Below are 23,717 nucleotides of genomic sequence, written 5' to 3'. Positions count from 1 at the left end.
CCTGTCTCAAAAAGACAAGGAAGAAAGAAAGAAAGAAAGAAAGAAAGAAAGAAAGAAAGAAAGAAAGAAAGAAAGAAAGAAAGAGGGAAGGAGGAGAGGGAAAAAGAAAGAGGGAGGGAGGGAGGGGGAAGGGAGGGAGGAAAGGGAAAAAAAGGAAAGAAGGAAAGAGAAATCAAAAACAAAATTGCCTAAATGGGTCACAAAACAAAAAATAAAAGTCATGAACCTAGGAAAGGGACTGGTAGGGATTGAGGGGAGGGTTGATAGGGAGATGGAGGGGGGGAGAGAATAATTAGATTGCATACATAATATATTTATTTATGAAATAATATATATGAAATTGTCAAACCACAAAATTAATCAATAAAAATATAAAATAGAGATACTTTCAAAGGCAAACAAAAATGTCTATCCTGCCCCTCCTTCTCTGCAGAACTTCAAGGACTGGTGTGAGGCTCTGTTTTTCCACTCAGTTCTCTTTCACCCTCCCCAGCATAGCAGTTCCTCCATTCCATCAGCAGTGAGACTGTCAGCATCACTCATTTCCTTCCTGTTACAAACCCAGCCTCCACTTCTCTCTTCACATCTTCACCTCCCTGAAGCATCCTACCTCTAAACCTTGCTGTTCTTCAAGGCTCAGACTTGGTCTCCCTCTCTGTTCCATCTAGGTTCACTCCTAAGTAGTTCTTAACTAGGCCTTAGAAATGGGACCACTATTTCCAGCTTGATTTTGCTTCTTTGGTTAACTGTGGCCTGTGGATGGATGGGTGGACTACACACTTGAAAGGCAGATGTACAAATATCTGGACTTAAAGGACTCCCTGTATATTTTATGAACTAACTCAAGAAGGGCAAATAAGGTTTTACAGATAATTTATAAAAATGAAGTGCCCTGGCCATAGTCATGGGCAAGGAAAGCTGTCCCATCTGTCATAAAATTGCATGGACATCTCATTATTTAATGTGGGTTCAGGGAAAGGTGAGGTTTTTATCTTTGAATTCACCCTTAGCAGGACCAGTCCCCAGTTTTACAGATGAGGGTATGGATGCAAAGGGCTAACTGGCCTGAAATCTCTCAGCTAGAATTTCACTGTTGACTCTCATTCTAATTCTCATGACCCTTCTGTTCAGACTGTTCCCCAGGGACTCAGGCCCAGGCTGCAACTCTGGTAGATAACAAGGCCAGCCCTGAGTTTGAGAATTCCAGCCTGGCCCTTGACACATTCCATGTCTGGAAACAGATTGTCTTGATGGATAAATTATGAATAAAAACTAGGTTTGGAAGGAGAGCAGACTCTGAGCGGAATGTCAACTAGTCGCCAAACATAAACACTGCATTAAATTGATCTCATAATCATTGTACAAGGCAGTGTTCCTGGTTATGATTCAGAGTCTGGTTTGGTCCTGACCCCCCGCCCTCATTTGCCAACAGTTGATTTGTGGAAATTTTCTTGACTCTCCCATGTTTAGATATTAACATGTAAAATGTGGATGATGAAAATATCTGATGTTGTGCTGACAAACAATTAAAATGATACATGCAATTCACTCATAGAACACTTAATAGGCAATGTTAGATGAGGTAAGTATCAGCTATTATTACTGATAGGAATCTGAGGTTCTTTCTAGAAGCCTCTTAGCTATAGAATGTTAGAATCAAGTGATGAGTCCATTTACCTCCAAACCTTGTACTCTCTCAGTGTTTCCCTAAGTGGGTTCCACGGGATGCTAGTCTGCAGGATGCCTAGTGAGCAGAGGGTTCCCTGGTTAAATACGTTTGGGAAATGCTGTGTCCTCTGCCCCTGTTGGAGAGTCCTAAGATATTAACTATAGCACTTTTGAGGAGCCCAAGTAGTCTTGTAGAAAAGCAGCTTGTTTAACTTTGTTGAAGCAGCATTTCCCAAACTCATTTGACCACAAAACCTCTTTTTGTTTTGTTTTTTGTTTCTTTTTTTTTTTTTTCCACCTAACACCTATTAGCACCCAGCGGAACACACTGTGGGAAATGCCACGCTAGGCCGTGCAGCGTCCCCCGGAATGGTAATAATGCTTTTGTTATTTTAAGGGGAAAATCATGATCTCTTTTTCTTCCTCCACGGAGTATGATTTAGAGTTAGAGCTGAATGTGGGAATTGCTTGTTGCTAGCATGGGTACCGGCCGCCAGAGAGCAGTATCTTCCCTTTGAGCCCAGGACTCTCCATCCTTTCCCCAACTAAGAGCCTTTCTCCTTTTGGCCCCCAGTGATCACCTCTTAGTCAGGACCTTCTTGTAACCTGTTCTGCTTTTGCCTCCTCACTGTTTCCCACTTGTGATTCACGTCTTTGCTCAGCTAATGGTGTTCAACTGCCCCAAACTTCCCCAACTGATATGAGAGAAAAATAAGTCACCAAACCTCCTGACTTGAGTAGTATTATTCATCTAGAAAATGGGGATAATAAGCCTCCCATCTTCCTTAGTTCGTTCTGATCACTTAGTATAGTGAGGCCTTGGAAAATTGGAAGGAGCGTTGTAAAAGAAGATGCTACTAGTATTGCTAATGGCCCCAGTTGACTCTGGTGTTGAGCTTGGCCCTGTGCAGTTTGCTGAGCCCTGGCCAACTGAGCACCCTGTGGCAATGACACCACAGTCACCCTCGGGTTTATCTGGATGGGAAACCAAATAAGGTGTCTTCTACACGTAGCCTCCTGCTTATGCACCCTCCTCTCTGTCCTTTCCCTATCTCTCACTTGGCCACAGGTGAAATGTGTACGATACTGGCCAGATGACACAGAGGTCTATGGAGACATTAAAGTCACCCTGATAGAAACAGAACCCCTGGCGGAATACATCATCCGCACCTTCACTGTCCAAAAGGTAAGTTTCCCTTAGCTGTAGGAAGACCATCTTTCAAGCCATCTAGCTAGTCTATTCAGACAGGTGGAGACCAAGGGTCTAATTTGTATCTAACTCCACATCTGGAACAACAGACAGATCAGCAGTCAGATCAGATGTGGCTTGTACAATGGATCCCTTAACTGGAGAGAAAAACATACTTCAGTAGAGAGCTGATACATTGTGATAAAAGACAAATGCCACAGGAGAATGGACAACTTAGAAATCCTTTCCCAGAGGAGAAGGAATTTGTGCAAAGACTGAGGAATGAGAAGGTTCTATAAGGAAAGGATGGAAGGACTATTATCCCTAGCCAAGGCTCAGAAACACACAAAGTGTAGAGGGCAAAAAGATCTCAACATTTCCTAGGCTGAGAATCTAGTCTGGGCCTGATCTCAACTCAGGGTGAATTGGTCCTCTGGGAAGATATTTGTCACTGTTTGAAGTCATTACAATTTGAGAGAGGATAGATTGCTACTGGCATCTATTGGGTGGAGGCCAGTATTTCTGCTAAATAATTCACAACACAGAGTTACAGCATAGCACCCATGACAAAGAATTATCTAGCCCAGCATGTCGATCTGAATCCAGGAGTGTCTAAGTTGAGAGATGCTGGTGTAGACATTGAAAGGAGGCCAGAATTTCATAAGCTTGATAAGCAAGAATAAGTTCACAAGTAAAATTCATTACCCATCTATAGGGTTCAACTACTAGTCATTTCTATTAAATAATTGCTATTGTACAGGTGTTTATGGATTTAACCATGAGGTTCTATGCCAGTATGCCCATTGTAAATTGAAAATATCATAAGTCGAAAATGCATTTAATATGCCTCCCCTGTTAAACATGACTGCATAGCTTAGCAATACAATAGACCAAGTATATTGCATTCTTTACTCTTATGATGGTGTGGGCAAATAGATCCTGTGGCTTACTGTGTCACAAGAGACCATCATGTCACATATCACTGGTCCAGAAAAGATTGAAATTCAAAGTAAAATATTTACTGGGCACATATCTCTTTTGCACCATATAAAGTCAGGGATGTCTGTATTCTGACAGCTAACATTTCCTAAGCAGTCTCTAAAAAGTTTTGCATAGATTAACTTGTTTAATCCTCTCTGCAATCATGTGATTTTGTTCCCATTTCTCAGGCAAAGAAATAGAGACACAGAGTATTTACATGGGGTATCTAAAGTTGTTCAGGTGAAAGATGGTGGAACAGGACTCCCGCATTAGCCACTGGAGCCCACTGCTTCTTCCAAACCATAGTAATTGCCATTTTCTAAAAGCAACCCCTTTACCATGGTGATACACCTGACAATGCAAAGCAGTAGGATTTAAATGCTTAGAGAGCTGTGTCCTTGGGGTATGGACAAGTCTTGAGGGCCAAAGCAGGCTGCTGAGCAGGTTAATACAGAACAAGCCCAGTAATGTTCTGGCATGCATGGCATGGGTCAGGATGTACCATCCTCCAATCCACATACTCCTAGAGTCTGAAGAGTCAAGTGAAAGGCCAGAGTCCATGTGACCTTCTTCCATTCAGAGAAGGGAGAACCACAGGTCCCTATGTTTCTTAAATCAGATTGCTCACAGGCTGACCCTGAGGCTAGGATTTAGATAGCTGGGGTGTCAAGGGGGAGCAAAGGCAGAGAACACTTATCTAGTCTGGGCCTAATCCACAGGAACCACCAAGACATAAACCACTCTGTAGAATTGCCCCATTTGAAGCAAGGAAGTCAGACTTTTGTGTTCCTAGTGACTATGGGCTGACCACTGTGGGCTAACTTCCTGCCAGCTAAGGATGCTTGTCAAAAAAGGGGACAACTGGGAGACACTGGCCTTCAACACTGTGTAGCTGAGGCCAGGGTGCACTGTCCCCATGAGGAGGTTCTGAGTGGGTACCAATTGCATCTACTGTATCCCCAGTTAATGCTGAAAACAGGAAGGACTGAGAGCCACAGCCAATCCTGAGGCCCAGACCAAAACTATGGAGGAATTACAGCCTTCATGAAGAAGTCGGGTCTTTTCATTTTTTATTCAAACAATCACAAAGGAGGATGTTGCCCATAGATAAATACCCTTATAAGACCACACAGGCCTCTGAGGATTAACATTGCCAGCTTCTTCATGGTATATGACAGGTGATCCACAAACTCTATCAGGAGGTTTAGCTCAAAATCAGTCCTTGAGCTGTAAATCCAGGAATAACAGATATATTCTCTGCTCTTGAAATAAGCATAGTCCCACCAGGGAAAGGCATAGGACAGGTGGAAGGGCTCAAGCCAGTGTTCAGTGGTACCTGTGACAGGAGGACAGTGTGGAAAATCCATATGTGCTCTTAGAGAGCTAGTTCTCCTCTCTTCCATCATGGCCTCAATCAGGCTTTTGTCCCTTCCCTCCTATCACTGCTCTGTCTCTCGTCTTGCTTCATCTGGTTTGGATTTCCTAAAAACAGAGCACAAAACAGCAGACAGTGGAATGCCATGGATTATATTTGAAGAGGGAACTTGCAGGAGATGGGGTAAGGGAAGCAGGACCTTAGGAGAAGACCTGCTTCAGCAGGACCCCACAGGGCCTGGAGGCATTGGGCCCAATCTTCAAGGCATTATTAAACCTGTATGGGTACCACTCATTCTCCTTGCCCAGACTAGGCCTAGTTTTAACACTGAAGGCCCACGTCCTGAGAATGCCCTCCACATTGGACATACTGGGCTACTGACAAAGCCAATGAATGCCCCAGCCCTTTTATTAGGCAGTAAGCAAGGCTGTCCCCAGGTACCTGAGGGATGGCTGCAAGTCCAACTAGGGGCTATTCCCTGAAAAAGGAGATTGCAGATTGTTTCCAAGAAAAACACACAGGAGCTAGGGATGGAGCTGCAGCCCAAGAACTAAGCCTAGCTAGACACCTACACACACACACACACACACACACACTCTGAATCTGCCCTCTACAGAGCAACCACAGGGCCCTTGAAACAGATAGTTGAAGAGATTCCCTGCCCCTTCTGAGCAGCCACCTGCACAGCCTCCTGGAGCTCCTGGAACCCTTGAAATAAAGACAAGGCTTTGACTAGGATTCCAGGCCCTCCAGGCTCCAGCACTACCATCCCTCACATACCCAATCCATCCTCACCTGTGCCTGCCTTCAGCATCCCTCCACCGTTGCCCTGGCTTCCTCATGAGACTCTGCACAGAGCTTGAGCCATCATCTACGCTGCCCTGCTGCCTTGATTCCCTCATCTTCAAAGCGGTGGGACTCCTACATCAGCATATAATGAGAACAGACTGTGGAGCCAGAGGGTCAGGGTGCAGGTCGGCACCTTTCAGCTTACTAGACCCCTTCTAGACCTGCTTAGCTTTACTTTCCTTCTCCATAGCATGGGGATTACAAATAAGCCCATGAAGGTTAAATGAACAAATACATCAACGTGTTCAAGAAAGTAACTGGCATATGACCAATGCTTAATAAATATTAGCCGTGGTCTACTGTGGAAACTACTACATTTCCAGATCCAGGCCTAGCAATGCCTCCTCTAGAAAGCTTTCCTTGATTTCTCTTCTCTTTCAACCATGTTGGCAAACTCCTTTCTATATTCAAGTGTAATTATCTGTATATGAATCTTTCTCCTTCAGTGACGTCCATGAGCTGTTCCAGGTGCAGACGTTGTGGCTTAAATTGCTTCTTCCTAGTGCCTAGCACAAATCCAGGAAACAATAGCCCTTGGTGACCATTTCTTATAAGATGAACAATGAAAAGATTTTTTTCTGGCCCATGATCTGAATATCTGTAGGAGACAGCTAAGTGGAAAAGGGTTGGGGGGCAGGGGAACAGCATAAGCAAAAGCTCAGAGGTGTCCCTGATCTGATCTGCCGTGTGTCTGTGTAAGAGGAGCAGAGGGAAGGGCAGTCCATCAGAGCTGTTAGCGGCACTGCTGCCCTCCATCAGGGAAGCTCTGCTTTTACTTCCTTTCCATCTTATTATAAATAAGAATCTAACTTGTAAAAGGATTTAAGCCTTGGGCTGGAGAGATGGCTCAGCGGTTCAGAACACTGACTGTTCTTGCAGAAGACTCGGGTTCAAATCCCAGCACCCACATGGCAGCTAACAACTGTCGTAACTACAGTTCCAGGGGGCCCTACAGCCTCTTCTGTCCTCCTCAGGAATTGCATGACATGGATGCACTTACCTACATGCAGGCATGACACTCATACACATAAAATAAAAATAATAAATTTTTTAAAAAGGATTTAAGCCTCAGAAGCCACATGGTCTGCCACAGACAAGGCTGGAGAGCTGGAAGCCCCCAAAAGGTTGTCTTCCATTGCTAACACACGGAATGCAGTCTTCACAAGCATCATTTCCTTCCGTCTGTGCTGCTGAATATACCTCCCATGAGATGTCTGTCAAAGAGGGTCCCCCAGGCAAGCACAGAATACTGTTCACCATCTTGGGGACTCAAAATTTGTGGCAGTGCATTAAAGAAGTCCTTCGGTGAAGCTACTGTCTTCACATTGTCCGAATGGGACTGACTGATCACAGAGTCATTCTGTGAATGAACACCCACTAACCCAGTGACAGCTTCCTCTTCCCCGGACAGCAGGAAGCCTGTTCCTCAGTTCAGTGACCACCACTCCCAGGGGGGGATGTTTGAGGAACATGAGGCCCATTCTCTCCTCAGAAAGGCTACCACGAGATCCGGGAGCTGCGCCTCTTTCACTTCACCAGCTGGCCTGACCATGGTGTTCCCTGCTACGCCACCGGCCTTCTGGGCTTCATCCGCCAGGTCAAGTTTCTAAATCCCCCAGAAGCTGGGCCCATAGTGGTCCATTGCAGGTGAGTCAAATCCCCCTCCCCATCCCACAACCAAGTGTGCCTCCGTTGGCTTTGCTCTCTGGGTGAGCGAGATGCCACCTTGTCCAGTGGCCTTGATTCCTTGCCTTAAGGACACCTCCCATGACCCAGAGCCCAGTCCCTTTTTAAGGAGACCTGGATCTCAGGGTCTAATAACAGCAGCAATACCAATAGCCATCACTGTTATGATGGTTGCCTGAGAAACACAGGCTGGGCTCAGCAGTATCCACTATGCCTGCCATATGTGCGTTCCCACCTTATTTCACATCTCATGCAAGCTTGACAGATGGGAATTAATATCTCATCACTCCCGTTTTACAGATGAATAAACTGAGGCACAGAGATGATAGAGATTGGAAATGCCATAACCAGAGTAGTTAATGCGTTCTCTAGAGTTCCCCAGGAGCAAACAGACAGGGGATGCCTTGGTAAAAACAAGTGTGCATCTCTTCACTTCTATTATGTTTTTAAATCAATTGCTGGCCTGCAGGGTCCTTAATAGGGAGCAAATGGACAGTGTCAGGTTCCCCTTATTACTGAGGTGGGAGATTTTCAGCTTTGACCTAGAAAGTCTCATTGAACATAAATGGCATTGAATCCTCCTAAATGGAGATAAAGTATTATGTCAAGGACATTGAGAATTGGAGGAGGATATACATCCAAAACTGAAGGCCAGAGAGTCCACATCTCCCTCCTTCCCAAAGCTCCTCCATTCCAGTATGACCTTGGACTCAACCCATCTTCTCACACCTTACATGCTCAGGCCATCTCTTCCTGCCCTGGCAATGTCAGTGTGAATCAAGGGACCAGGAGAGACTCTATACACTGTGAACGTCTTCTCAAATCATGTTAGCTAATTGCTTTGTACACTCAAGTAGAATTATCCTTGTAGGAATCTTTCTCCCTCAATGAGGCCATGAGCTTGGAGCCAGCACCTTCCTCACACAGAATCCATTTGTCTTCTCCACAGTAGTAGATACTCACCCCCACTTCACAAGTGGCAACAGAGGGTTTAGCAGAAGCCTCTGGGTTGTCTGAGTATTTGTCATGAATTCTCTGCCTCCCGCAGCAATTGAAGAGCGAAAGTGCATTAGCATCTAAACGCTGTAACCCAAAGAGCAGTCAGAAAGAGGAAGGAAGGAAGACAGTGGAAAGTATTTATCAGGCCCTCCACCATGTGCAGCGATGTGCGTGATGACCTGCATCTGTATCTCCATAGCAAGTCACTATGACACATCTCAGCAGAGCTGTTACAGTTTGGCTAATGTATACTAAGTCCCTGAAAGAATTCCTGACGTAATAAGCACTTAAAACCATCATTCTTCCCTGCCTCTTTGTATCATCCAACACCCCAGACAAAGCTTTAAAAGTCCTGTAGGACAGGAACTATGCTTACTCATCCTCGGCCCTTCATTTCTAGTTCCAGCATCTAGTGCATGTTGGGCATATTTGTAGAATTGAAGCAGCAACTGTTTCTTGAGAAATTGCCATGCAGCCAGGCACAGGGCTAAGCAATTTACATGCATTATGCTTTTAAAATGTAATTTCATGCAATTTACATATATTGTACTATTAACACTAAGAAGTATATTATCAGCTTCATTTTATGAATGAGAGCAAAATCCAGAGAGATTAAGTCATTTACCCAAGGTCACACAGCTAGTAAATAACGGAACCAAGATTTAATCCCAGGGGTCTCAAATATCATGTGTTTAATTACTATTTTATTGTAGAAAAAAAAGGCTCTGCCAGGAGCCACATTATATGTGTGAAAAAATTGAAGCTCCCAGACACCAGGCAAGTTACTCATGTTGGAGCCAAGATTCAAAAACAAGTAAAACTAGTTCATTTCCCTAAGATGCATTGAGGACGAGGCTTTGGAGAAGAGATGGATGAGTGACTCTTTGTACTCCTTCAAGACACCAAGGCCCATTCTCTTCTCTTCCTATTAGAGGTCTCTGGAGTATCGTAGGAGACAGATATTTTGAGGCAAGAATAAGTCAGGCTCCACTCAATTCAAACCATGGTGCTTTATCATGAATGAAGACAGCTTCCTAGGGGTTTTCTCTTTAGATCACTGGAGACACCGGTCCCCACTAGCTATGCTTCTTGGATTTATCAGCCAGTACTACTTTGGCACCTTCTAACATCCCTCCTCTTTGCATTTCCTTTGAGCTCCACATTGTCAGAAAAATACATTTATTTTCATAGGGGAACAAGTTAGGTATGAAACTACCTGGTCTTCCCTTCCAAAACTGTGTACAGTTAAGGCCCATGTTCTGTTTGTCTCTGATCCAACCCTATTATTTTAGAACCCAGAGGAGATTTATCAAGAAAGTACTTATCAGACCCTTTACAGCAATGTGTGTGATGACCTGCATCTGTATCTCCATAGCAGGAGCAGTTGACTGTTCTCCAGGAAGTCTTGTGGAATCCTCTTGCTATTTTGTACCTGAGCTGAGATTCTCTTGTCAAAGTCACCATTGATCAGAAACTATATGCCAGGAAACCTGGTACCTAGTAAGGGCTGCAAGGATATCAGCTGCTTCCATTCCATGACGTGTCTAGCTCATGGTCCTGGGGAAGCTGGTACATGTTGGTTATTTGCAGGGCCTTGTACAAGGCACTCTACATCTAGTCTCTGCCTTTGAGACAGTCCAGAGATCTCAGATCTCTACTGTCCCCTCTTTTCTTCCATCTACAAACCAATTTTCTGAATGGAAAAGGGGGAGGGGAGGAGACTTGTATACGAGGTGGTTCCAGTACATTGCAGTAAGTGTTTCATACTGTACAGCTGGACTGTCTTTACCCATCACATAAGGAGCCTGCAGGCACACCTGCTGTAAAATCTTACATTACATACTGTAAATCTTATTAAGAAAGAAAGTGTAAGAGCCAGGATACCTGGGGGGAAGTCTCAGTTCTCCCTCCTGCCAGCCGTGTGACCTCAGGCTACAAGCCCTCTGTGCCTTCGGTTCTCACCTGTGAAATGGGATGAGAAACCTGCTGACCACCTCATTGGATGTCCTTAAGCAAAGTTGTAAAGCATTTGCAGAACAGTGTGTGTCAGCTTATGAGCAGAAATAGGCATTTGCTGAGTGAATATGACGATAAAGTACCTCCCGATGACAAGCATTACTCTCTCGTTTTACAGAGGACAACATGGTTACTTGCTCAGTACCCTCAGGAAGGTTGAGGTTCCAACTGATCCATATGATTTCTGCAGCATACTCCCTTGAACAAGCCCCCTGGGAAAGAACTAAATGGTAGGGGCTTCTCCACGGTTCATTCCGTCCCAAGATCCCTAACACACACCAAACCTCTCTTCTAGTGCGGGAGCCGGGAGGACTGGCTGCTTTATTGCTATTGACACCATGCTCGACATGGCTGAGAATGAAGGAGTGGTAGACATCTTCAACTGTGTGCGTGAGCTCCGGGCACAGAGGGTTAACCTGGTACAGACAGAGGTGAGTCCTGGGGGATTGAACAAGCCAGTCACTTGCCTCCCTAGCCAAAGAGAAGGATGGTTAACAGAACCCCACTACTAGGAAAATGCTGCAGAAAGGGACCTGTGTGTACAAGTATTGGGACAGAGTGAGGCTGTTCTAGAAGCTAGGCTACCTCCCCCAGCCAAAGAGTCTATGATCCAGGGACTTCTGCCAGTGATAACTAGTGAGCTTCCCATCTCTGAGGTCATCCATGCAAGGTTGGAAGCTGTCAGGAATAGTAGTCCAGTCTTAGATGAAGGATCAGAGAGGGAAAGGTACTTAAGGAATGTCAATTATGTGCCAAACATCCAGTGAGGTCTTGCGGGAAGTGGCTTAATAAGGTTTTTTTGCTTGTTTGTTTTGAGAAGAATGTTGACTTGAGCTAGAGGCTGGGGATTCCAAGAAAGAATACAGGCCTTGCCCTGAAGGAAAGGTAGAGCTCTGGGCCCCTTTCTGACCAGTTGGAGAACAAACTGAGTACCTGAGGAAATAGCAAGTGGAATGCTCCTGATTATTGTCACTTATAATGAGCCAGGCAATATGCAGTCTTTGTATTCAGGATCGTGTTCTTACGCCTCACAATCTATGTTATACCTACTAAAAATATTTCAATTTTACCAATGAAGAGGACACTGAGAAATTATATCCTAAGGCTCACACGGCCAGACTGTAGTAGAACAGGGGTCCACATGATCCCAGGGCCTAACCATCTCTTACTAATCAACCTCTTCTGTTTCCTGTATGCCTTAGTTTTCCGAACCCATAATAAGCCCACCTTCTAGCTGTAGTGAAGACTGTGGGGACTCTACAAAATCTTCACTCATCATCAGCTCTGCAAAGGAAAGTGCCCATGACCTTGGGCACAGCAGTCCCTGCAGACCCTCATTGGAAGGTTTATCACAAAGGACATTGCTGCAGGCTCTGAGCTAGCTCACAGGCCAATCTTCAAGTCTGTAACACTAGAGCCAAGAAGAATGCCTGATCTGTACTCAAGACCTTCAGAAAGCATCTGAACTGGCTAGAGTCGAACACAGGACCATTACTGTCAGGCAGGGAAACACATTCAAATACGGCTACATCATGAAACATCCCAATAAGCACCTTATATAAAGAGACAGGTCAAGTTATTATAGGAAAAATATAGCTCAACAAATAGTTACAAAGGCCTAGAAGTAACTTATGCCTCGTAGATTTAGAGAAGATTTTCTACAAAGAATGAACCATGAAAGTATGGAATAGGAAAGAAATTTCAGCAAAAGAGAACAGCAGGTGCTAAGAATCAGGATGAAAGAGGATATGGACATGTGTTAGGAGAAGACCCCAAGAAACAGCCTTGAAATGAGCTATGCCTCCTTGGAGGCAATCCCAAGACAAACTGGTCAGTGAGTTCAAAGTGAGATAGGGAAGGAAGGGGTAAGCAAAGTGTACTTTGTCAGGCTGTAAAGACCTGGAATCTCGTCCTGCTGGGGAACTATGATGAATGATGTGGACCTGTAGCTCTGAACTGTCTCACAGAAGAGGAAAGGGAACTTGGGTTTGTCTTTTGGTTTTTTTTTTAAATATTTTTATGTGTATGAGTATTGCCTCCAATTATAATGTAGTATAATCAACATATCATTCCCCTTTGTAGAAGTGATTTGTCTTTTGGTTTTTTTTTTAAATATTTTTATGTGTATGAGTATATTGCCTGCACATGTATAAATGCACCCGTGTCATGCAATGTCCACGGAGGTTAGAAGAAGGCATCAAATCCCCTGGAACTGGTGTTACAGATGGTTGTTAGCTGCCATGAGGGTGCTAGGAATCGAACTTGGGTCCTCTACAAGAGCAGTCAGTACTCTTTACCACTGAGCCATCTCTCTAGTCCCTGGGAAATTGGGTTTTTAACCCCAATTCTGCCTTAGTCATTGCTTGAGGACTCCTTCCATGGCATTAACTTCTTGGCCCTTTTGGCTTCTCTGCACACAGCCCACATTTGCTCCTGGAAATAGGAAGAAAAGCCTCAGCAGAGAATAGCAGGCATTTTGCCGCAAGCAGCCTTCAGCAGGTAAAGAGAAAAGCTGAGGATGTGAGCAGAGCCTCAAGCACTCCTGCTACAACATGTCCACAAGTTTCCCCTTCTTATCAGTGACTCTGCTGTTCCATCTTCTACAAGGACAAAATGTACTACAGCTCAGTCACTGTGAATCATGAAGACTTAGGTCTTCAAGATAAGAACTAAGAATTCTGCAGCATAAATCATGCCTTTTCTTCATTGCTGCAAGATTCAGTGTGGACAAAGAGCTCCCGGGCAACTGCTCTTACCTGGTGTGCTCTTCTCTTCTTGGCCTTGCAGGAGCAGTATGTGTTTGTGCATGATGCCATCCTGGAAGCCTGCCTCTGTGGCAATACCGCCATCCCTGTGTGTGAGTTCCGCTCTCTCTACTACAACATCAGTAGGCTGGACCCCCAGACGAACTCCAGCCAGATCAAAGATGAGTTTCAGGTATGAGCAAAGCTAAGGATCAGGAATCATCTTTGTCAGTTTGGGCTTTCCTAAAAAATGTCCATAGTCTGAATTCAATAGACATTTATTTATCACACTTCAGGGGGCAGTGAAATCCAAGACCAAGCTACCAGCAAGTCTAGTGTCTGATGAGACTTTTGACACCAATGTAGTTTGTGGAAGTCTGACTTCTTACAGTTTCACATAGTGAAAAACAGAGAGTCTGTTTTTATAGGGATACTTATGTATGAGGATTCTGCCCTCATGACCTAAGTGCCTCCCACAGGACCCACTGCCTAGCATCCCCTCTGGGACTGAGGATGGCAGCATATGCATTTGGGGAGGTATTCACATTCAATCTACAACAATGACTTGGCTGACTTCAGTGCACATTGTGGGGCTTTCCTTGTGAGAACTGGTATTTGTGCTTTTAGTCTGCAGTGCCAGCGGCTGTGGAAAGCATCTTATACCAGCAGATTGCACATCATTACCAACTATTAACCAATCACTCGGTGATGGCTCACACTTGTTTTTAACTATGATTATGCTTTTGAACTGAGTCCTTAGTTAATTCTTGTCCAGGATGTGGATGGACAGAAGTTTATACACACAGGTGCAGATTTCGTGCTTTTTTTTGTCTCTAGAGTGACAGGCTGCTCCAGTATTTTCTCCATAAATCTTTTGACATGAGGTATGGTCTAGAGACCAGCAGTTTGAGCATCACTTGGGAGCTTGTTATAAATGCAGAATCTTGAGCCCCATCCAAACCTACTGAGTAAGAGCCTGCAATTTAGCAGGATCTTGGGGTGGGGTGTAATTTATCTACATGCACATTGCACTTTGAAAAACACTGTCCTAGACTATCACTCAAACAGAAGAGTCACACCTCAGCATCCATGTGGTCAGAAATGAAGCTTTGGTCTGAGAGTTCTAGACATGAATGCTAGAGACCAGCCCTTCATCCCAAGGCCGATGCCTGCACAGTGGAAGCTGGGAACCAGTTATGATATTTTAGGACTCTTTCAAATGAGTAATCTTTACTGACTTAGAAGAGAGACAGCATGGTAAGTGACAGAAGGATGGAACACAGAGCCATGGTCATTGCCCCCAGGATGCAGTCTATTGACTGGGGCAGCTCAGGTTGCAAACTGCACCATGCTTAGTCTGCAGAACATAAGCACTGTGATTTTGTAGGTGGACTAGTTTTCCCCATAAGGTCCCTTGCCCACCTTGAGCAGCTAATTCCAGCGTCCTTCTATCTTCCTACAGATTTCTCTCTAAGTGCTGGTGCATCGTTTCCATCCTTCCATGGCACTCTAAGTGATGCTTAGTACTCATTAAGGATTTTCTACCCTCTTCACCACCATATGCCCTTCTGGCTGGCCCTTCCTTTAATGCTACACTGGCTCAGTTGAACAACTTAGTTCAAATAGTTGGCAAGAGTTGTCAGCCCATGGCTGAGCCTGTGTGTGGGCATGCTGCCCCTGCAGCCTTGGCATCTTGAAAGTGTCACACAGACCCTGGCAGAGACACTCAACCCAGAAGTCCAATAGTAGCAAGCAGGCTATAACAGAATATCACCATCATGGGGGAGAGGCATGGGTTCTGGAACAGGGCCAGCAGAACCAAGTTTGGAAGGTGAAGACAGGTGAGTTAGGCTAAATTGGGATATCACAGTCTCTCTCACTTGGAAGCAACCTTCTATGCGGTACTTCTCTACCCCTCGACAGACACTCAACATTGTGACACCTCGTGTCCGGCCTGAGGACTGCAGCATTGGGCTCTTACCCCGGAACCATGATAAGAACCGAAGTATGGATGTCCTGCCTCTGGACCGCTGCTTGCCCTTCCTCATCTCTGTTGATGGAGAGTCCAGCAACTACATCAATGCAGCATTGATGGATGTAAGCTGAGCCCTGGCAGGATGCCCCTGACTGGCATTATAGAGCAAGCTTCTTCCCAAGGTGGAGATAGCTGAAGCCCAGAGCCCCGACTACCAGCCACCTTCCTTTGGACTGCTGGCCTCTGAGGCCATTGTTCCTCTGAAGCCTCATGTCCAAACCCAGACACATAAAGTGCTCTCAGCTTAAAGAAGATGGAAGTATTAGATCAAAGACTGAAAGAAGTCCCCCATGGCAGCACAAGGCTCTAGTCCCACCCTGCCTGCATGCCCTCTCCCTCTCACGCAGCCTGAAGTTCAGTTCTGGCCACATTCCCCATGCCAGACCTTGGTCTGACACCTGGGAAGGCAAAATCAATAGAGCATCTTAAAGGTGCTGCTCTCATCTTGCTTCCAGCTAAATCCCGTACAGAGGAAAGGCTGGTAACCAGAGTAGATGCTCAGTGAACGACTGTTGGCCAGTGACGGGAGGTAATAATAAGATCAAGGAGGGATACAGGCCATGTTCCTGACTATCCTGTTATAGTAGCCTCATCTCCTTTCTCAGTATCATGCCCAAGAAGGGCACTATAACCTGCCATGGTTTGAGATTAGGGAAATGTCTAACCTAGAGGACCTCTGCTTCTGTCTCACCTGCCTCACCCCTGGGTCTTTTGGCAACATCTCCTTACCATCATTCTACCTAGGAGATGTTTGTAGCAGTATGGAACCATGGACACTCTAGTCCAATTAATGTAATTTTCAACAGGAGAATCCGAGGGCAGATTGAGAAAGACTTGTTCACAGTACCCCAGAGATCTAATGGCGATGCCAGGATTCCTAGATCCCACTCTGGATTCACTTCTTGAACCTCTCCACAGTTTCCTTGATCCAGTAAGATTTGGGCATCTTGGTTCCTATGGCTCAGATCCAAAAACACCCTTGTCTGGTTAGGGATGACCAACCCAGGTTCCTCTCCACGCCCCTCCCCACTCTGAGGTCATGTCCCTCCAGCCCATGTGGTCCTCCCATCTCACAGACAAAATAATGGAGTGTCTCTTCATAGATCAAGGCCTTCGACTTCTCTGACCTCTGATTTGCTCAAGTGTCCAAGGTGGTATAAGATGAATACATAGCCCAGTCTCAAGAAACTTGCTCTAGCTTCTGTTCACTGATGCTTACATCTTCCATGAAAATGTTGGCTGAGTCCAGAAACAGGGAGTCCTGTCTTGATTGTATGAAGTAGCTGGAATAGCTGAAGGAGGAAAGATTTCTGTTATTAGTTTAGAGCATTCATTTCAAGATCAATATGTATATACATATGAATACTTGCATGTCTGGATATATGTATATGCACTTGTGTATGCATACATGGTGAAGATGCAGCTGAGTTGTCCACTCACACCTCCAAGCTCCTCATGCCATTGTCCCTGACTTGTGCCAGCATCCTCTCACTGCCTTCTTCATCTAAGGAAGGATCAAGGAAGCTTCTGGACTCTGAGTCATAGGTTAGATGCTGCCTGGAGTCAAATGCCTTCTGCCAAGCTCTGGTTCTGATTGTATTCTTTGTCCACAGGGCATTTCTCTTGTGAGCCATCACTGGGGCCTTTGCCTTTCTTATATTAGAAAAAAAAATCCTTATCTGTATTCCAGCTCAGTCTGCGCATTATCTGGTAACCATAGCAGCTTCGCCTCTAGCAGAAAAATATGAAGTCCTCTGGGTTAATTTTTAATGTTTCCCCTGGTAAAGGATGATGTTATCCATGAAATGGATTGCTGGCTGATCCCTGAAACCCGGCAGGAGCGTGGATCTCAAACATATTTTCAGATAAGATTTTGTCAGGCATGCTGGCCTAATAGAGCATTTATCACAGAGACAGGAAAAGCAAAGAAAACTAACTTTCCCCACATGTTGGGCACCATGTCGGGCCCTGGACTTGCACTGTCTCATTCTGCACTGGAGAATTACTCTCCCCATTTTCTTGAGACAGACTGAGGGTCAGTATTTCCATCACTAGCTCCAAAATGGTGGTACCAAGGATCTAAGCCCCACATCCACTATCTTGAAAGTCTGGATTACTTCAAATATTTTTATTGACTCTTACGATGACTTACCTTGATCATCTCTCCCATCTTCCCTCAGATCCACCCACCCCCACCCTTTATTATTTTTTAAATCCTATGAAGTCTAATTTGTGTTCCCCAAATGCTCTCAGGCATGGGCCCATCTCCTATACAGTGATCAACTTACTTGGCATCACACCCTTAAAGAAAACTGACTCTCCCTCTCCCAAAAGCTGTATTGCCAATAGTTCCTCAGTTAGGACTGAGGCTTCTTCCCCAGCTTTCCACTCCATTCTGGGATTTTTGTGTGGCTCGGGCTTGCACAGGACTTGTGCATGTTGTCACAAGAGCTGTGAGTCCATATGTGCAACTTCCTTGTTGTGTCCAGAAAACAGTTTCCTTGTATTCATCTACCACCCCTGGCTCTTACAATATTTCTGCCCTCTCTTCCACAATGATCCTTGAACCTTGGGAGGAGAGGGTATGATATAGGTGTCCCATTCAGGACTGAGCACACCTCAGTCCCTTGTTCTCTACATGTTGACCAATTGTAGGTCTCTGTGTGAATTGCCATCTGCTGTAAGAAGCAGCTTCTCTGGTGAGAAGTGACAGGTGCAGTAATCTATGTGTATAACAATAAGACATTAGCAGCAAGTAGATTTTTTTTTTTTTTTTTTTGGTTTGGAAATGGCTGAAAATCCATGCTGTGGCTGAAGAATTTGGCTTTGGGACAGTTAAAGGGCCTGTCCCTCTAGACATCCACATTGATCATCCACTGGTCAAGAGACAGCCCTAGGAAACAGGAGTCCCTAGTGAATGCATGATAGACATGTCTAAAGTCCTTGGCCTGCTACTTCTGGGGTCCCTGCCCCTATTTCCTCCGGGCTCATATGTCACTCTATGGCAGCAGCTCTAACTTCTATGTGGACCAGCCACCAAGAAAATTTATTAAAACGTGGGCTAGTTTTCAGATTTCACAAGGTACTGATGAAGTAGAGACATCCCCAATATTTCTAAATACCTCTCCTGCGGTGGTATGGCACATAGGGCCAGGTTGAAGCTCCCAGACTCACACAGACCATTTTTCTGGACCTCAGTTTCCCTGTCTTTACCATGAGGCACAGTTCATTTATTTTCCAAGTTGCACTGTGGCTAGTGTGTGCCGAACACAGATCTGGTGCTGAGGATGGAAACCTAAGTCACAAGTGTTTCCAGGTTGCCATAGACTCTATCACGTTGTTGCTTACAGGTTTTTTTAAGATGCAGATCTCACTCATTATATGAAATATAATGGATTTGAATTCCATTTTCCAGATAGAGACTGAGCTTTGAAACCACCTACTGATTTACCAGTGTTTAGCGTTCCCTCTTCCTCCAGTACTTTATAAGTGATATTTGTATACATGAATGGATAGACAGAGGGTGGATGGATGAATGGACAGATGGAAGTGTCATAATTTACAAGGGGCAAAACTGTCTTTGAATCTCAGGTCTAACTAATACCTGACTGTCTTCCACTGTCCCATTGACCGAAGGACATAATGCCACTTTCTTCCAGGCTAGTTCAACCCTCAGTCCAGCCCAATGACAGGAGTGAGCCTTGTAATCAAAGTCTTTTTAGAGGTCAGTGGTTCCCTCCTCAGCATCAGAGGCACAGGGACTCATTGGATCCCTCATAGCCCGAGAGGTGTCTTGGTCAGAAGAGCAGCGATTCTGCATCCCGAATGTTTCATTTCATATCGTAATGATGATTATTTGCTGAGCTCCAAGACATAAATAATTCATTTGAATAATCTCTGAGTGACACTTTCCTAATGAAATGTCTTAGTTTTGAGGAGAATGTGTTCATTATGAGAAGGTCCCCTTTGCCACCAGGGCACTGAGAGATAACAGAGCAGGCAGGTGCTTTGTGAAATCTATTTGGCAGGCTCAGGGCCTCTGGCAGTCATCCCAGCCTCATCATCAGAATATCAGTGATGGGTGTGTATTTCACTAAACCCGTGTCATTCCTTTGTCAGAGTCACAAGCAGCCTGCTGCCTTCGTCGTCACCCAGCACCCTCTACCCAACACTGTGGCAGACTTCTGGAGGCTGGTGTTCGATTATAATTGCTCTTCTGTGGTGATGCTGAATGAGATGGACACTGCCCAGGTAGGGAGAGGCCCATGATGCCATAGGTGGGTCCCAGTGGGCCGGAAGAGGCATGCAATAGACTTGGTGGGAGACTCTTCTGATGACTCAGTGATGGGCATTGGCAGGCTGTGAGCACCAGGGACATCCTTACAGCTACTTGCAGAGTCAAGGAGTCTCCCACTGTCCCATCCACCACAGGCCCTTAGAAATCATTCTCTTTGCCTATGGGTTTTATCTCACTCTACTGAGGGCCAATCTCTGTTGTCACCCTCCAGGTTACTGGATACAGTCTTTCTCTAAATCACACAGAGCTCAGAAAACCAAGATGACTCGCATACCCCAACACTGAGCACCACCAGCCCCAAAGAATAGCCAATGCCTAGCCATCTCCTCACCCTCCTGGCCCCTCTGCCATGCAGCTCGTTTCTGGCAGGACCTAGAATTGAACCTAGGAGATTGCCCCCTGGCCACCCACCTAAACCCTGACTTCATATTTTAGCCCTTCTGGATCTGGCAGCTCCAACCATCATGTAGGTTTATAACTCTTCCCCATACTTAGGACAGGACACAATGTTGTGACAGTGTCTGAAGCTCACCATGATGTGACAGGACAATCATACTGGGGCAGAGGAGGTGAGAATAGCCTTTTGGATTTTTGTAAAACTGTCTTTTTACTGCCTTGAAGAAAACTCAAAGTAAATCAGTGCACTCTTGTATCAGTGCTGGCCTTGGGTGGGAATAATATATTTTTTCAGGTGGGGCTCAGCTATAGTTTCAGTCTTCCAAGAACTGCCGATCTTCCTACAGAGACACACGGACAAATTGTCCGAACCTCATGTGGCTGTGTTATAATAGAGGTCAGCGATGAAGTGCTGTGTTGACCTGGAGCAGGGAGCAATTAATTCTGCCCAGAGGGTGAGGGAAGACTTCAAAAGGAAGGTGACGGGGACCTTGAAGGAGGCAGGGGAGATTTGGTTGTACAGAGGATGGATGGCTGGGAAAAAGCATTCTAGGTAGAGAGAAAGGCGGGAGCAAAGGTAAGGTAGATGGATGTAGAGGCTGGTTTGCAGTCAGCTTTGGTTCTAGCGCATGGGGGCTATGTCCAAAGGAAAAGAGCGAGGTAAGCCTGGAAAAGAGCAACTTGGGCCTTGGACTGAAGCGTTGGAAGAAACAGACTTTTGCCTTATAAGTCACAGAATCCTTTCAGCCAAGTTTTAATGCAAGCCTAATGTGTTAAGCAGGAAAGGTCAAGAGCTGGTCATCTTAAAGCAGGCAGAGCCAGTCCAGAGCTGCACATGCACTGGTCTTTCATCTGTTCCTGGTTGCTCTTGGATAACTAGAGACTTGCATCCCTTTGCAGTATCGGGAGGTTCTTAGGCTTATAATTAGAAAATCCTTGCTATGCACTGGAGTAGATTCTGGAAGACCAGAGCGCCTGTTAAAAAGCCAAGTTCAGGACCAAAAAGCACAGGCCTGGGAAGCAGAGACAAGGGAGGAAATGTGGCAAGTGTTTGGAAATTGAAGAGGGAGATCTGAGCTGAGGAAGTGGCCAGGAGGCCGGACAATAGGGCTAGATGTTAAAACATTTCCAGTGTGAAATTCACAGCCATAGGGATAGGCTGCATGTGAATATGGATGAGAAGGAAAAGTCACGGATGGTTTGTCACGCAGTTGGTTTGTCTGGGTAATCAGGTGCCCAGGATATACCTGACCAAAATGGAAAGGCAGGAAGATGGGGAAGCCTGGGTAAGAGCAGAGGAAAGTGAGTGCACGTTGGATGTGCCTGTGAGAGACATCCAGGAGCGGCTCCCCTCGTTCATACAGCCTACATTTGTTGAGCATCTGCTACTGCTGTTTGCTGGCAGATATTCTAAGTGCTTGAAATGCATCAGTGAACAGCACAGACATGGCGAAAGAAGAATATTCCTATCTCCCATGCACTTTCTATTCCAAAGGAGAGAGCCCAACCATAAACAACAAATGCTGTATAGTGTACTCAATTAGATGTTAGGATGTGACAAGGGCATGGAAAAGATAAATAAGCAGGAAGCATAGTGGAGAATAAAAAGCTGAGTTTGGGGCACAAGACACAGATATGATCAATGAAGACCCTCTTGAGAAAAGAATATTTGAGCAAAGACTTGAAGGAGGTGAGAGAGTAAGCCACATGTCCTTCCCAGGGAACAGTGTTCCAGGCAGTATGGCAGGTACACACCTTGCATCCTTGAGAGTCAGCTGAAGCAGGAACAGACTGAGGTGGGGAGAGCAGCAGATGATGAGGTCAGAGAATAACAGAGTCCTGGAGGAACATAGTCATCACAGGACAGACTTGGGGTTTCACTCTGCAGAGAATGAGGAGCCGCAGACAGATGTAGGCAAAATCCCGACATAATTTGACTTTTTAAAGCATCTGTTTTGCTGCCCTGTTGAGAATAGATTCTTGGTGGTAGGAGAGGATGATGGCTGCCGAGAGTCAAAAACAAGAAAAGAACAGGGATCAGTCAGGTGCAGGTGATGGTGGCCCAAGCTGGAGCAGCAGCATGGTAGAGGTGCTAGATACAGTCCTGAAGATAGGAGGACAGGATATCCTGGCAGGTAGAGGATAGGAAACAAAGGAGAAAGAATGCCTCCAAAGTTTGTGACCCGAAGAATGGCAAGTTGGAAACTGGGATAGATTTTTTAAATGTTTGATTAGTTTTTATTTTATGTGTATGAATGTATTGCCTGCATGTATGTAAGTGCACACATGTCATGCAATGCCCATGGAGGTCAGAAGAGGGCTTCAGATTCCCCTGGAACTGGATTTACAGATGGTTGTTAATCCCTGTGTGGGTGCTGGGAATCAAACCCAGGTCCTCTACAAGAGCAGTCAGTGTTCTTATCCACTGAGCCATCTCTTCAGTCCCAAGATAAAAAAGAGAGTTCTCTGTAGAGTTCTCAAATCAGAAATTATCACCTCTTGTTCTTCTACTTGAAAAAGTAAGGGAATTCACCTTTATGAACTATGAGTAAGCCTATTTGTACCTCTGGAAGATGTGGCTTGGTGACAGAGTACTTGACCAGCATGCATAAGGTCCCAGGTTCAATCCCCAATAAGAGATGAACAAAACTGGAGCTCAGGAACAGAAGAAGAGTCATGAAGAATCTTACTTTGGGACATACAATGTCAAGGTCACTGGCTATAGTCCTCCTTTTAAAGTAGGTCCTGGGTAAATGACAGATCTTTTAGCCCCAGATGTTGGTACAGCCTTTGAGAACTGAGTCTCTGAATGCAAAAACATCAGACTCACACGCTTCCTGAGGTTGGCTGCCATACACAGCTGGCAAGCCTCTCCTGAAATCGACAGATGAATAGAGCACTTATTGATATAAATATCATCACCATAGCATCTGGGCGCCTTGCAAAAAATAAACAGTGACACAGCATGAGCATCAGGAAAGCTACCCTCAGCACCTGGAGGGGAGGTTCTCTGAAGAAGTATCAGCATTTGCCTGCCATCCTCCTCCTACCAAGGCAGCTCAGAGTTTGGATCAGCCCAACAAGGTGGACAGCTCCTCTTAGATACTGAACATCTCTCAATTGCTCTGAAGAGGACTAATGTCACATCCTGTGGTTTGACCATGGATCATAAGGGCTCATGTTGGGAGTTTATCGAGATGCCATTAAGCTGCAGGAAAATGAGAAGAAGATGTGAGAGCTCTTACAAGGCTTTAATTTCTTGTACCACTGTTCAGATCTGTCTGTCTTTTCTCATCCTACACCTCTTTGTTCAATCAGCCATCCACAGGCACAAGTATTCTATTTTCCCCAGCAGCCTCTGACCAAAAACAATTGTAATCAATGAAAGCTAATAATAAAGATTCTCAAATCTTTGCCTTCAACCCTGGAGGTTTTCCTAACTCTTTAAGACTTGAAGGCTGGAGAGATAGCTCAGCAGAAGA

The 23,717-nt window shown here is 45.2% G+C and overlaps 1 protein-coding gene across 6 annotated transcripts in view; it reads left to right on the top strand.

Moving 5' to 3' along the window:
• The window catches only part of Ptprt (protein tyrosine phosphatase receptor type T), a 1,217,152-nt gene that overhangs the window by 1,170,637 nt on the left and 22,798 nt on the right, over positions 1–23,717 (top strand). For 4 of the 6 annotated variants that reach the window (XM_029554985.1, XM_029554983.1, XM_029554982.1 and 1 more), the window contains 6 exons: positions 2,738–2,854; positions 7,555–7,709; positions 11,059–11,194; positions 13,551–13,700; positions 15,431–15,604; positions 19,662–19,793. In XM_029554985.1, the coding sequence (XP_029410845.1) occupies positions 2,738–2,854; positions 7,555–7,709; positions 11,059–11,194; positions 13,551–13,700; positions 15,431–15,604; positions 19,662–19,793 (864 nt within the window). Of the gene's footprint in view, positions 1–1,980; positions 2,041–2,737; positions 2,855–7,554; positions 7,710–11,058; positions 11,195–13,550; positions 13,701–15,430; positions 15,605–19,661; positions 19,794–23,717 lie in introns of all 6 variants that reach the window. The other 2 variants (XM_029554981.1, XM_029554986.1) reach the window with 1 other exon arrangement.

Source organism: Nannospalax galili, unplaced genomic scaffold (assembly GCF_000622305.1).
Source record: "Nannospalax galili isolate Female #2095 unplaced genomic scaffold, S.galili_v1.0 scaffold205, whole genome shotgun sequence".
Classification (NCBI taxonomy): Eukaryota; Metazoa; Chordata; class Mammalia; order Rodentia; family Spalacidae; genus Nannospalax; species Nannospalax galili.
The sequence above is the reverse complement of the archived record's forward strand: the minus strand, read 5'-3'. Positions and strand labels throughout refer to the sequence as shown.